Source organism: Sparus aurata, chromosome 2 (genome assembly GCF_900880675.1).
Source record: "Sparus aurata chromosome 2, fSpaAur1.1, whole genome shotgun sequence".
NCBI lineage: Eukaryota > Metazoa > Chordata > Actinopteri > Spariformes > Sparidae > Sparus > Sparus aurata.
This window is the reverse complement of record NC_044188.1, coordinates 20,444,640-20,457,525: the sequence shown is the minus strand read 5'-3', so window position 1 is coordinate 20,457,525 and position 12,886 is coordinate 20,444,640. Positions and strand designations below refer to the sequence as shown.

The following is a 12,886-nucleotide window of genomic DNA, read 5'->3' as shown; positions in this document are numbered from 1 at the left end:
TCTGACAACAGATGTGTATCTGTATGTGCTGTGTGAAAACGTTGCCTCCCGTTTCACTTCGCAGCAGCACTAACTTCAAAGTGTCTTTTTCTGTCTCCTTTGTGCCTCCGCGGATCCCAACAGGAAATGCTCAACAAGTCTCGAGCGGTCGATACGGGAATCAAGATGGAGGTCAACGAGAGGTAAAACCCAGATTAATGAAAAAGACTAGAATCGGTTTTTACCCTCCTGATAGGGTCCAAAGAACGACCGAGCGTCTCCCAGGTGAAAAAGTCTGAAGCTTTAATCCTCAAATTAACTGAGCACTTGAAGATTCCTGCATCAGAATGAGATTCGGAAGGAGACCGACCTCATTATCACATTTTCCTGGAATAGAAACACACTTGACCCTCAGACTTTCCTCTTGCTGTGGCTTTATCTTCTCCCACAGCGTTAAAAGATTAAAGAAGAAACTCAACTCAACAAATCGGTTGTGAATGCGGAATGAAAGTGGCTGAAAATATATGAAGATTAAGAAAGCGATTCACCGGCCACAGATGCACACAGCAGCCCAAACCCTCCAGTTGATTGGAGCTGGAGATGCTTTTCAGCGAGGCAGCAGTCACATGATGTGTCAGGGCAGATGCAGACGGTCACACAGTCTGAGGGCTGATGGGCGGAGAAATCCATCAGTTCAGCCACACAGACGGTGCAAACTTTGAAGACTGGCACGCAAAGTTTGTTTTTATCTGCAGTTTAAATATTGTAGTTGCTTTTCCACTGGAGCGGCTGCGCAAACTATTATCCCATCATAGACATCTTATACCAAATGGGGTTTATTTGTATTGTGCCGCTAACAGCTCCAGGAAGTTCACAAATCCCTTGATTACATTCTTGGGAAGAAGTTCCAAACTTAACCAGCACAGTTGGTCTGTCGCCTGCGCATAAATCTCCGCCGAACCACACAAACAGGAATACCAGTTCACACTGACGTAAGCGCGCATGTCATCTAGTAATTAGGTTTGTATCCTTTCATTTTTAAACTCAGAAGAGAGAGCAATGTGTTATTCATCCAGTCTGTGTAATAAATCTCTTTGTGCGCAAATTCAGCCCATTAATTCTTTGTAACTTTTTTTCTGTAATCTCTCCTTCTGGCTTAATTAAAATGTTACCAAAGAAAATGTGTTTTCTCAAAAGCTGCTGCGCCGCCGCCGCTGCGAGAGATAGTTAGGAAAAGAAAACAAACATCCGCTGCAGCTACAAATGCCTCATTGAGTATTTAAGAATTTAGGTCAGTGGTGCATCGGTCATGCACTAACTAGACTGTGGGGGAAACAAACAGCTAATTTTTTTTAAAATGGAGCCCCTCTCTATGTCAAGTCGGAGGACGTCTCTCCGCCACGAGCCGATCGGACCGGACTGAAATGAGTTTGATATATCTGCATGCACGCCACTTGAGAGGGCTTCCTGGTATTATTCTTCCTATTAAAATAGATGAGTGTTAGGTATACAGTTACAGTATGTGAGTGTTTGTGTCCTCTGCTCTGCCGCCCCCTGCAGGATTTTGGCGTCCTGCACGGAGCTGATGCAGACGATCAAGGAGCTCATTCTGTCTTCCAAAGATCTGCAAAGGGACATCGTGGAGGGTGGCAGGGTGAGTTTACACCGCGGCTTTTCTCCTCCCATGAAGTTAACAATGAGGAAGAGATGTGGCTCATATCATTGCTATCACATGTAACGGAGCATGATTTCTATTATTCCGTCGTCAAACTTCTCCAAACATGCAGCTCGGAGTAGAGCTTTGACATTGGAAATCTGTTGTTATTTGTATTTTATGGCTGAAGAAATCTAATAGAAAAAACTGAGCATGCAGCCATGTCTGTTATAATAATAATAATAATAATAATAATAATAATAATAAAAGCAATATCATTAGACACTCCATACAATACTGTAAGGTTCAGTATAGTATGAAAATATTTTATTCTCCACGTTATACAATTTTCCCTGGACTCAGAAGCTGTCGAAACAAAGCTGCCACCATAAAAATGATAACACACAAAAAAATCTATATCCAAACAAGCAGCACATAACGTAGACAAACTCTAGACAAAAATCATTCTACACACTGATGTCAGACATTCAACTGTAGGAAGAAGGAGAAATAAAAGATTTTGACTGAGGGGGGCTTTAAATGACAGTAAACATAAATATCTGTTGGTGTTGGACTGCAAGACATTTGAATTGAACTTTTAACGTATTTAGTTAAAGAAGTGAATAATTGTTATCAATAGATGCTAAAAGTAATCATGTATTTTTATCTTAATATTTGTGCATGTCCTCTTGTGTCCACCAGGGGGCAGCCTCCATGAAGGAATTCTATGCCAAGAACTCCCGCTGGACTGAGGGCCTGATCTCTGCCTCCAAAGCAGTGGGATGGGGCGCCACGGTCATGGTGTAAGTATCAGTCCTCCCCGGAGTCTCTTAAAGAGATAAAAGTGCTTAAGTTCATAAAGTTAGCAGAGGGAGAATGTGTTGCAAGCAGCTGTGACGCCTCTGTGAATGTCTCAAAGAATGAATTTGTTGACCTTCTATTGGGAAATGAATGTAAAAACAAGCAAAACTGTCAGTCAGGTTTTAAGCGTGGAAAGTAATTTAGAACTGAGGTGGTTCTCCACATTAATAACACATGATGTTGTTTTCGCCTTGAGTTTATGTTGAACTCTGTGTTGTGTCCCTCCAGAGACGCAGCTGATCTGGTGGTGCAGGGCAAAGGGAAGTTTGAGGAGTTGATGGTGTGTTCACATGAAATCGCTGCCAGCACGGCACAGCTAGTGGCTGCCTCAAAGGTGAGCAACGAACCAATCATCGTCATCAGCTCAGACTGCCTAAATAATGCTCAATGAAAATAAGATACCTTTATAGTGCGACATATACATAATAATATTTAGCTTAAAAATAACTTGTGTATTTATTTACCTTTGTATTATTCTCATATTTAAATACTTTTCCATTTGATTTTGTATTATTTTATTCTTTATTATTTGATTTGATTATTGAGTCATTTATTTATTTATTTATTTATTTAACAGGCCATAGTCCCTTTTTCTATTGAGGACTGAAACCGCCAAAATCAAAGAGAAATTAATAAAGTCAATCAATAAATACATTAACGTAAATAATAAAACAAATGTCGACATGAAGTTATTTATACAATGTGACTTTAATTGATGTTTCTGTTAACTTTTCTTCCTTATTTATTTACAGTGGTATTGAGTCCCCTTTTCTCATTTAATTTTCTGCTATTTTTAATGTATACATGTATTTATTTCCACCGACTCATTTCTTCTGTGTACTCTCCTTATACATTTCTTTATGCATTTCTGTATTCAAAATGTAAAGACAAGCACAAATAATTAATTTATTGATTTAGTGTTTAAATTTTGGCCGCTTCAGTCCTCCATGTTTTGCATCCATACAAGTGCAGTGAACTGATAAGGGAAGCATGCTTGCGTTCGATGCAGAGAAAAAAATGGCAGAATGACCGCGAATGACTGGATGGCCTCAGTGGTTTGATGCTTGCTGCTCTTCCTCTCCAGGTGAAAGCAGACAAAGACAGCGCCAAGCTGCACCGCCTGCAGCACGCGTCCCGCGGCGTCACACAGGCCACTGCAGCTGTCGTGGCCTCCACCAAGTCTGGCAAGTCCCAGATAGAAGAGACAGGTGAGGAGGATCATATTGACTGGAGAGATTAGTTTGGTTCAGTAAAAGGCTCTGCTTGTCCACAGTGTCATCGATGTTTTCGTTGTGTAAAGATGCATTTGTTATTTTCTGACTCTCGGTTTAAAAGACTATCGCTCTGGCTTTAACGGTGTTAGGAGAAAAACTCTGAAGGTGTTTCAACAGGACTGTTTGTTTGTGTCCAGATACGATGGACTTCTCCAGCATGACTCTCACCCAGATCAAACGACAAGAGATGGATGCACAGGTAGGCAGCAGAACACAGACAGGCACCGATATACATCGTAATAATAAGCACTACAGCTGAGTGCCCGGTGTCTAAAATATGTTTTAGCTCCAGGAAAGATATTTTTGGAGTGAATGGTTTAATAATTAGTGAGGATTAATGGGATGTGAGTTTGTCTGTAAAGTCGTAAGGTTTCCACATTAGACTCTGAAGCAACATTGTTCATCCTTTGAGAGGATGCATTTCAAACCACACATGAACACTTCACTCTGTGTTTGTGGCTGAAAGGAAAACACAGAGGGGTCTAGACCTGCTCACACACACACACACACACACACACACATGCGCGGTCTATTGTTGTAAATACACACACAAGGTTTTTAGAGAGCGTCCACAGACACGAGGGAAATTGGAGAACAATAATGGAACCAGCAAGGATTAGATTAGATAATTGGATGATGTAATTAATGCTGAACTACTTTCTTTTTTTTTTTGTTTAAAAGAAGAATGATTAATTATTTATCAAATGTAGCTAGACAATTACTATTTCTAAATTACTGCAGAATAAAGTTTGATTCAATGATGCTTCTGTTTTTAAGTTTTGCATGGTTTGAGAGGGGAAATGACGAGTGTGTGTGTGTGTGCTTGTGTTTGCTCAGGTCATGGTCCTGGAGCTGGAGACTCGTCTGCAGAAGGAGAGAGAGCGTCTCGGCGAGCTGAGGAAGAAACATTACGAGCTCGCCGGGGTAGCGGAGGGCTGGGACGAGGGAGAAGAGGGTAAGGACAGAGGACAGCAACCGTACAATAAATGTGCTGGGTAGCTTTTTACGTTTCAGCTCGGTAAGAACATGACATAAAAGTGGAGTGATGGTTTGGTGATAAAGAGGTAATAATGAAGTTATACTGTGGTATTATAGAGCTGTAAAGGAGATAACTAAATTCATTCTTTCTTGTCCACAGGCACCGGTTGAGACCTGCCGCCGCTGTCGTCCCCCCTCATCCTCCACCAGAAGACCGGCTTCTGTCTGCCTCTCTCTATTTATACACACACACACACACTTCTCGGTCTCTTTCTCCCTCGTTTTTTTATTCTCTTCTTTTTGTTATCTAAGCCAAATTAAAAGGTGCTTCTTTTCTAAAAAAAACAAAAGACAAAACGCTTCTCCACCTCCGCCCGTGTCCAAAAAGCTTCCCCAAACGGACAGCAGCGGGTGGGGGGCTGGGAGGGGCTATCAAAGGGTGGAACAAATGGATGTGAGGGAGCCGGAGCGGGGGGAAGGAACACATCCTCCCCCCCCTCGCCTCCCCCAGGACTGTGAACTGGATCCCTTCTATTGAGTATTTATTTGTCTTTTTTTTTTTCTCCCCCCGTTGTTTTCTTAATAACGGCACTCCATCGAGGAGCCCCAGCGGAGACGCTACGAGCACAAGTTCTACTCTAGACATCCCAGGATGCACTGCACAAGGGCCGAGCTCTCAGCATCGAGAGGGGAGATGACCGGTGACTGTCTCTGCTCCACCACAGCCCCCACAAAACCATGTCTCTGTGCAACATAGATGGCATGCATGCTCTCCTACTAAAAAAAAAAAAGAGTCTGTTCCACGTCGTGAGCTTCTGAAGCTGTCGGAGCCCGAGCTGCTCTTTATCTGTCTCTACCTTCCTTCCTCCTCTTCTTCTCACTGTGAGTTATCACCTTGTTAAGTCCACGCCGCTTCACCGGCTGGTTCACTGGACTTTCTGCCTTTCACCTCTCCGCCATTGTAACGACCTGTGACTGTTAACTTGAGCCGACCCTCTTCTTCCCCTTTTTTATGTACGTTTTTATTTTAACAGAGGCTTGTGTGGAAACTCCTAAAACTGCTCCAGGAGTCGTTTCAGAAGAGGAAAGTAGCGCCGTCTTTTTTTTCTGCTAACAGTCTCCGCCTCCCTGTGAGCTTCGAGACTGCCAACTACCTCATGCTACATCAACAGAGGTAGCGGTGCATCATGGGTAGATCTGATGAGAGAGAAACACTAAGGGAACGGGGTCATTTTTGTCTTTTGCCCTTTTTCAAAGGTCGACCAAGAGGGAAACTTGTTTCTATACAGAGGAAAAGCAACAACACTTGGGGGTCTGCTGATGCCCTTTCTTTTAATTCCGGCAGCAAAGTTGTTAAATAAAGTTTCTCATTGGTGCATATTTTTTACAAATGTCAGTGGTCACCACAAGAAATTTACAACAGAAGCAGCAGCACGTGATCAACTGCTGTCGGCGCTGTCCGAGTTGTTCCCACCCGCTCATTCCCTGCAGACAGAAGCAACAAAAGGAAGTCCTTAAAAAAGATTTCTGATCCAACTTTGAATGTCAGTTTTTTTGGTGAAGGCTGCACAAAAACTTTGTATTCATGAAACGTTTCAAGATTTATCTGGGTTCATCAGATGATTCTGCCTCTTCTGATGGAGGACTACAGTTTTCTACCCCAACCCCCCCCCCCCCCCCCCCGCATCACAAGGACCACAGTGGACTCTTCCATCACCTCTTCAAGACCAAGTAGCTGTGTATATAAACTACGAGCCTTCTATCGTTGAAAATAATCGTTTGCTTTCTTTAAATCTAAAAAAAAAGGCATCTTCTTTTTTTTTCTTTTTTTTTTTTTGCATCTCTCCGAGTAAGGATTCAGTTTAATTGAATTAGGGATACAAAATGGTGCACACGAACACCACGCGTAACTAATGTAAGTCATTATTTTTTACCCATATGAGGTTGTTATTTAACTGGACTTTCCTCCTGAGACTGATGGACTGACTTTCATCCTGTTGCCAGCGGACTTTGTGAGAGGACTGATCACGCCTTGAGATGAGTTTGTTTCTTCTTTCTGTCTGATGATGGCAGTGCTGATCCTCCTGGAGTTCGTCTTTCTCTGTGTCTTAACAAAAACTTAGGTTTTTCGACGCTCCGCTTCAGCTGTGTATCTAAGAAGTTGTGACACTGGTTTATTTAACAGATGCTGGTCGGATAGTGTTTGCCAGTCATTCTTTAGGAGAAGCAGATGACAGAGAAAAAAAGTGTTTTATTAATCAGAGCTTTGCTCCAGACAGTAAGCATTATCTGCAGTACCGCCAGGTCCAGGCAGCACGGTACCTGATTTTCATTATGAATTGGATTTGGATTTCAAAAATGACTGTTAAAGAACGATAAATCTACATTTTGTGCTATTTCAAGTGTCTTGAAAGATGAATTGAGCGCACCTTGAGTGATGTTTGGTTGTATTTTTGCCCAGATATTCTTTATTATTAACCCCTCTGTCTCTTTGTCTCTGGTCTCTCTCGGGTCTGTGTCTGTAGTCCTACCAGCTCAGCCAGCCTTTCAAACTGCCTCACACTGTAGTCAAAGAGAAACAAATACTCACATAGCAACATTGAAATACGTCTTTGTATGATATACTAAAACTATGTTGGTGGGTTTGTTTTTATTTTTTCAGTTTTTAAAATAAATATTTCAACTCGTTAATACAGGCCGAGCTGTGTCTGTGTTTTTCTTTTTGTCATGATGTTTGAGCACAGTTATCTTCTCTGCCCTTTCAGCTGCCGCTTTCCACGTAGTGTTTTTATTGGAAAAGCTGGATATTACATAACTGTTGGTGATTGATAAATTGCTTCAGCCAGTCCTCTTAATCTGCCAATGCAACAGAAAAACCACGCGGACCTCTTGGAAAATGAATAAAGCTGGCATTTCAGCTTTTTTTTTCCTCCCCAGACGAGATAACAATGTGAACGCTAACATAATCGAAGATGTTTTCAGTGCAGACACAGCTGCTTGTTTGTGTCTGTCTGTCTGTCGGCTCCATAACTGTCTTTTACAGGAGCAATAACCTCCCGTCAACATCAGAGCAGGGCTAAAATCCTAATGCACCTAATTGATTTCTTTTCTTTTTTCCAGTAAAAGCGTTGAGTCATGCAGTTTTAAGTGCTCTGTTGGCACTCAATTTAAGATAAAACACTGTCACATTACAGACACAAACATGAACTCACAGAGTTCACACAGTGTTTTGATGCTCCCACTCCGGCCTACCTGCTCTTACTACAGCACAAGTGACGGACAACACAATACACACAGATGTGTTTGAGGCACTGCAGGACTAAATGAATCAGTGTAATCTGAAACCACTGTGCTGAGATTACAGAAATCCCTAATCTGGGCTAAAGTGTGCTTCAGGATCAACCGCGTCTTCTGATAAGCGACTTATTTTGTCAGATCTGCAACGCAGCGGACTTGCATGGAAGCCAGTTAAAGAAAACAATCAAGTTTCATGTTTTGTAGTTTTAATTGAGATAAAAATCATGATTATTAGATTAAAAAAAAATCAAATTACGAGATAAAAAAATTAAAACTGAGATTTTCATTTTCGGTCTTATGATTCTGACTTTTTAATTATTAATTCAGTTTTTTTTTTTTTATCCCTTAATTGTGACTCTTTATTTCACAATTTCAACTTCTTTATGAGTGTTTAATCACATAATGACTCATAATTTTATTATACTTTTAACCTCAAGTTTGACTTCTGATGACAATGTGTTTTTCATGAAGCTTAGTTTCAATCTTTCTTTTCTGTAACTGGCAGAAATGGGCTTCCACAGACTCCCGCCGAGACGTAACATAGAGAAATAAAAGCTTCACCTCGTGCCAACAATTTATCATAAACCTCTGGTGATAATGTTTCTTGCTTATTTGCATCTTTTATCACACAGCCACCTTTAAAATGACATGTGGTCTTGCTGACACATACCTGGACTGCAGGAAGGTATTCCTCTCTGACAGTTAAAGAGCCACACCTGCTGCCAGTGGCACACAGACCAGGTGTGCCTTGTTAACCACCGGCAGGCTCATGCACAGAGCAGGACTTGAGTCCAAAACGGCTCTAATTATTTTACTGTTCACTAAATTCAGTGAGCTAAAAGTGTTCAGGCAACAACAGCAGGCTGAGGATGTGCTGCTGCGGAGATGCAGCTGACTGTCGGGACATTTGAGGATGGATCAAATGTTACTCCTCTAATCTAAGAGCTAGTAGACGGAAGGTGAATGCAATTAAATGTTGTGAATTAATAGAGAAGGTTGGGTCAAAGCAGGGACAGATCTCATGTTAAAACAGATTATCAGACTCGAGACATTCAGATTCACCCGACACAAAGGCCCTACACACCTTCACAGGTGTTTTCAATCACTTTGACTGATGACACCTCTGCTCAGATTGAAGGTGTTTAAAGCTGCGTTAAATGATTAATATGTCACCTGTCCCACCCTGACAACAGGCCCCCGGGTGCAACCAAGTCAGCAGAGGAATGGAGGTGAAATCAATCCAACACAGTCTCTGCTACTGAACATCACCTGTGTGGGGGCACCATAGGTGTGTCGTGCCTCTGAAGTGGTGGCATTTAAAGAATATCCTGAATATTCACTTAACTGGAATTTGAAACTTTGATGCAATTCTTTGAAACAATATCAGTATGCTATACCGTTTTTTTAATACCACGGGGGAAGATGACACAACACTGAGGGCATACAATTTGTATTTTTTATTAAAGATAATTATAGCAAGCTTCTAAGTTGATTTACCTCTGGAGGAGCTGGGGCTGTGTGGGCAGTACACGACTCACTGTTGGATCATCAATGCCGAAAAAAGGCTGTATTGAAACCATTTCAAATATTCAGAGTGGATAGTGAAAAATATTAGGAAACTTTTATCTTCATCGTTTTCCTCCCTTTTTTATTTTAAATATTAGCATGCCGGCTCAAAAACCTTAGTTGCTGTTCTGCCACTAATAGTGTTTTATTCATGTGTGTATTGACTTCATACTGTCAGAGCAGCAACAGAACATTTCCATGAAACTGACATCCTGAACCACTGAAGTCACAGTGACGTGAAATGTCAAGAATGAGTGTAGCACCGCAGACTAAACCCTGAATAATCTCCACACTGCATGTGCTGTAGTTTCTCATTAGCTGCCTGACGTCATTGTTCAGATCATAGACTGAACCGTCAGCATGAGTTGTCACAATGTAAACGCAGCTTTAAGAGTGTCTGGGAAACTTTCAGACTTGTCATTACTGTTGTTCTCAGTCAAATGATAGAGCAAAAATCTTGGCCTGCTTCCCCCAAACTAAGACTACCGAGCCCCCCGTCAGCACCACCGGTCCGCTTCTTCTCCTGGCTTCACTTTGTGCCCACAGTCGGCAGCGAGCAGGTTACCTCTGATCTGGTCTTTCTGGTACAGTGTGCAGTCTTGTTTTGCTCTGTTACTGCTGCTCTGCCACATGGGTAATGTGGTGGGTGGTGCCTGTGAGAAGGACTGAGGCTGAGCTATTTATAGTCTCTGCAGTCCTGGGCTGGGCTGCCTTACAGCAGGTCTCCTGGCAGCAGCAGCGACTGTGTTTGTCTCCCCTCTGCTCTCGAACACCAGCAGGGTCCAAGCAGCCTCACGCAGATGAAGGCCTTAAATCAGCTGCTACACTGTCAGGTACATGACGGCCATTTCGGAGTCAGCTGTGTGGCTGCACAGGAGGAGGGAAAAAAAGGTCTTGCTGTGGACCTCTGTGAGACAACATCTGATCTGTTCTTTACAGCATATAACTACTTGGTGAGGTAATGTATCAAATATTGTGTCATCCACCACAGAAATCTCACACCAGGCCTCCAGGAAACAACACCTTTTTTGTTCATTAATATGTTTTCTTCATCATTTGTTTAAAGGCCCAGTTTGTCCCAGATCCCCCCCACCCCCCCCCCAATGTTCGATTGGCACAATAGGTCTGCCAACTTTAAAAAGATACATTTAATCAGGTTTAAATGTGATCACTCTCAATGCTGTTTCTGTAGTTTTTGAGAGTGAAGAAATCTCCTCATCGCAAGTCTTCTCTCTCCACGAATATATTACATTCTTTCAAAAGGATAAAACAAATCTGTAATTGCATAAAGATAATTTAAACTTGTTTAAAAAAGTGGTCAATTTCTTTCCAATAAATTTCCAGGAATTAGTGTGTTCATTATGCAACAGGAGAGAAGAAGTAGGTCACTGCGCTGGAATCGATAAACCATTCGTCCTCTCGTGTTTTCATCTGAAATGATTCAAAAGATTACTCATATTGTAAACACAAGCAATTTGATGAGACGTGGATAAGTCAAAAGGACAGATTGTAACGATAATGTAAACATTTACATCACGTGATAAACATCTGTGGTTGAGTGACTCGGTGTTGTGTTTGTCATGAGTCCGGCATTTCCCATCATCGGCCCTCCTGACCCCTCAGACTCTGTCGCAACAAAAGGCTCCAACATGCAGAGTCTCACCTTCACTTGTTGCATTTTATGATAGTCTCTGCGAGTAAAGACCATTTTGTCTTGACTATTATATAGTGTTTCATGATTCAGGCCCGGGTTTTATTCCCCCCTCCTGCTTACAAGTTAGACTTTGATTGAGCACTTGAAACATACTGACTAATATGTCACCAGTGCAGAATAACTACCTTATTAAACTGGACTGAAGGGGCAGTTTCACCAGATTAGTCTTTTCTTCAGCATCTGTACGCCTGGAAACGGGATGATGTTGTCATGGAAGTAAGGTGCATGTGTATAGTCCATGAGACAAAGAAAAAAAAATCATTTCAACAGTCTCGCTCTCCAAAGCTGCAATTTTTTAGCCTAATTTTAAGTGACACGTGGTGCTGTGGCCCTCTGTGAATGGACAAGGATTACATTCAATGCTCAGGTTTATCCTTCCCACTGAAATGACTCCTGGTCACAATGGATCACTGTGTTAGGAGGCCAAATAAACCAAACCACGGTCAAGGCCAGTAAAATAACAACTGCCTCTTAGCTTGTTTAAGGAGTTGTAAATCCAAAATAACTCCTTTTAAAAAGGGGGAGGAAAGAGGCTTCTGTGTAGTGGTGGTAGCTGATATTTCTGTGTCCCTTGCCAGCGGCGTGAACAGGCTGTGGCAGTGACGGGTATTGTCTCTTAATAAGTTTGGGCTTTTAAGTTGAGGATGGAGAAACCTTCTTCCCCTGGAATGTGAACCAGGCTTCAAGGGTGAGACTCGGACCATTTTGGAGTGAAAGGAAAGGACTTTTTTTTTTTTTTTTCCTAGCATATTTGGTCAGCAGGAAAAAAAAGTGAAAAAAGCATTTTTTGTGTCTTTCATTTGTTTTTCAGGTGAAGAAAGCTACAAGAGAGCTGGACAACACACACACACACACACACACACACACAACACGACAGAGGAAGCTTCTTCTGGAAATCTGGGGTCCTTTCATTTGTTTTAAATGGCATAAATCCTGAGAAAATACTGAAATTGTAACCTATATTCTGTGACCTATGTGATACTTTTTGTATTGTGACCCTCTCTGAACGCTCTCACTGTGTAAGGAAGGTTTAATCTGAATAGGAGTGCCAGCCTTCTGAACAGCAGAGTGTCATCACTCAGGCCTCCCTCACAGAGGGCCTTTGAAAGCATTGTTTTGTGCTTGGCTTGCACATTGCTCTCCAGCCGGCCTTGGGCCCACTTTTGAGTGCCTGATACAGATATGAGGTCACAGAATTGAGGGAAAAAAAAGCCTTCCCATCTCCACTGAGGCCTGTGGGCACTTCTACCCGAGTAAACAAATAAGCAGGCGGCACTTTGCTTCCCTTGGAGGCCAATGAAGGAAGAGCCACAAAGGCAGCTTTTAGATGCTGGTGCAGACGATCATCTGGGGGCACCGCTTGGGTTCTCATCGATAATCGATGTCTGGTGCTTGGACGTGAGACAGCATTATTTTTATTTACTGAAAAAACACAGAAAACTTGTCCGGCGCGCTCGTGAAGCAGCGGGCTGTTGTTCTTTGTGCCTCGAGTCAACAAGCTTCAAGGAGAATAATGAAGCATTTGTGTCGAATCGTGTGATGCAGCTGGAAAAGTAAATTAAA

General features: G+C 42.1%; 1 protein-coding gene across 4 annotated transcripts in view; it reads left to right on the top strand.

Moving 5' to 3' along the window:
• hip1 (huntingtin interacting protein 1) overlaps positions 1-7,444 on the top strand; it is a 49,267-nt gene extending 41,823 nt beyond the window's left edge. For all 4 annotated transcript variants that reach the window (XM_030393978.1, XM_030393968.1, XM_030393986.1 and 1 more), the window contains 8 exons: positions 124-182; positions 1,540-1,633; positions 2,336-2,436; positions 2,723-2,828; positions 3,579-3,702; positions 3,906-3,967; positions 4,606-4,723; positions 4,907-7,444. In XM_030393978.1, coding sequence (XP_030249838.1) covers positions 124-182; positions 1,540-1,633; positions 2,336-2,436; positions 2,723-2,828; positions 3,579-3,702; positions 3,906-3,967; positions 4,606-4,723; positions 4,907-4,917 — 675 coding nt within the window. In that variant the 3' untranslated portion in view covers positions 4,918-7,444. The remainder of the gene's footprint in view (positions 1-123; positions 183-1,539; positions 1,634-2,335; positions 2,437-2,722; positions 2,829-3,578; positions 3,703-3,905; positions 3,968-4,605; positions 4,724-4,906) is intronic.
• The last annotated feature ends 5,442 nt before the right edge of the window (positions 7,445-12,886 follow it).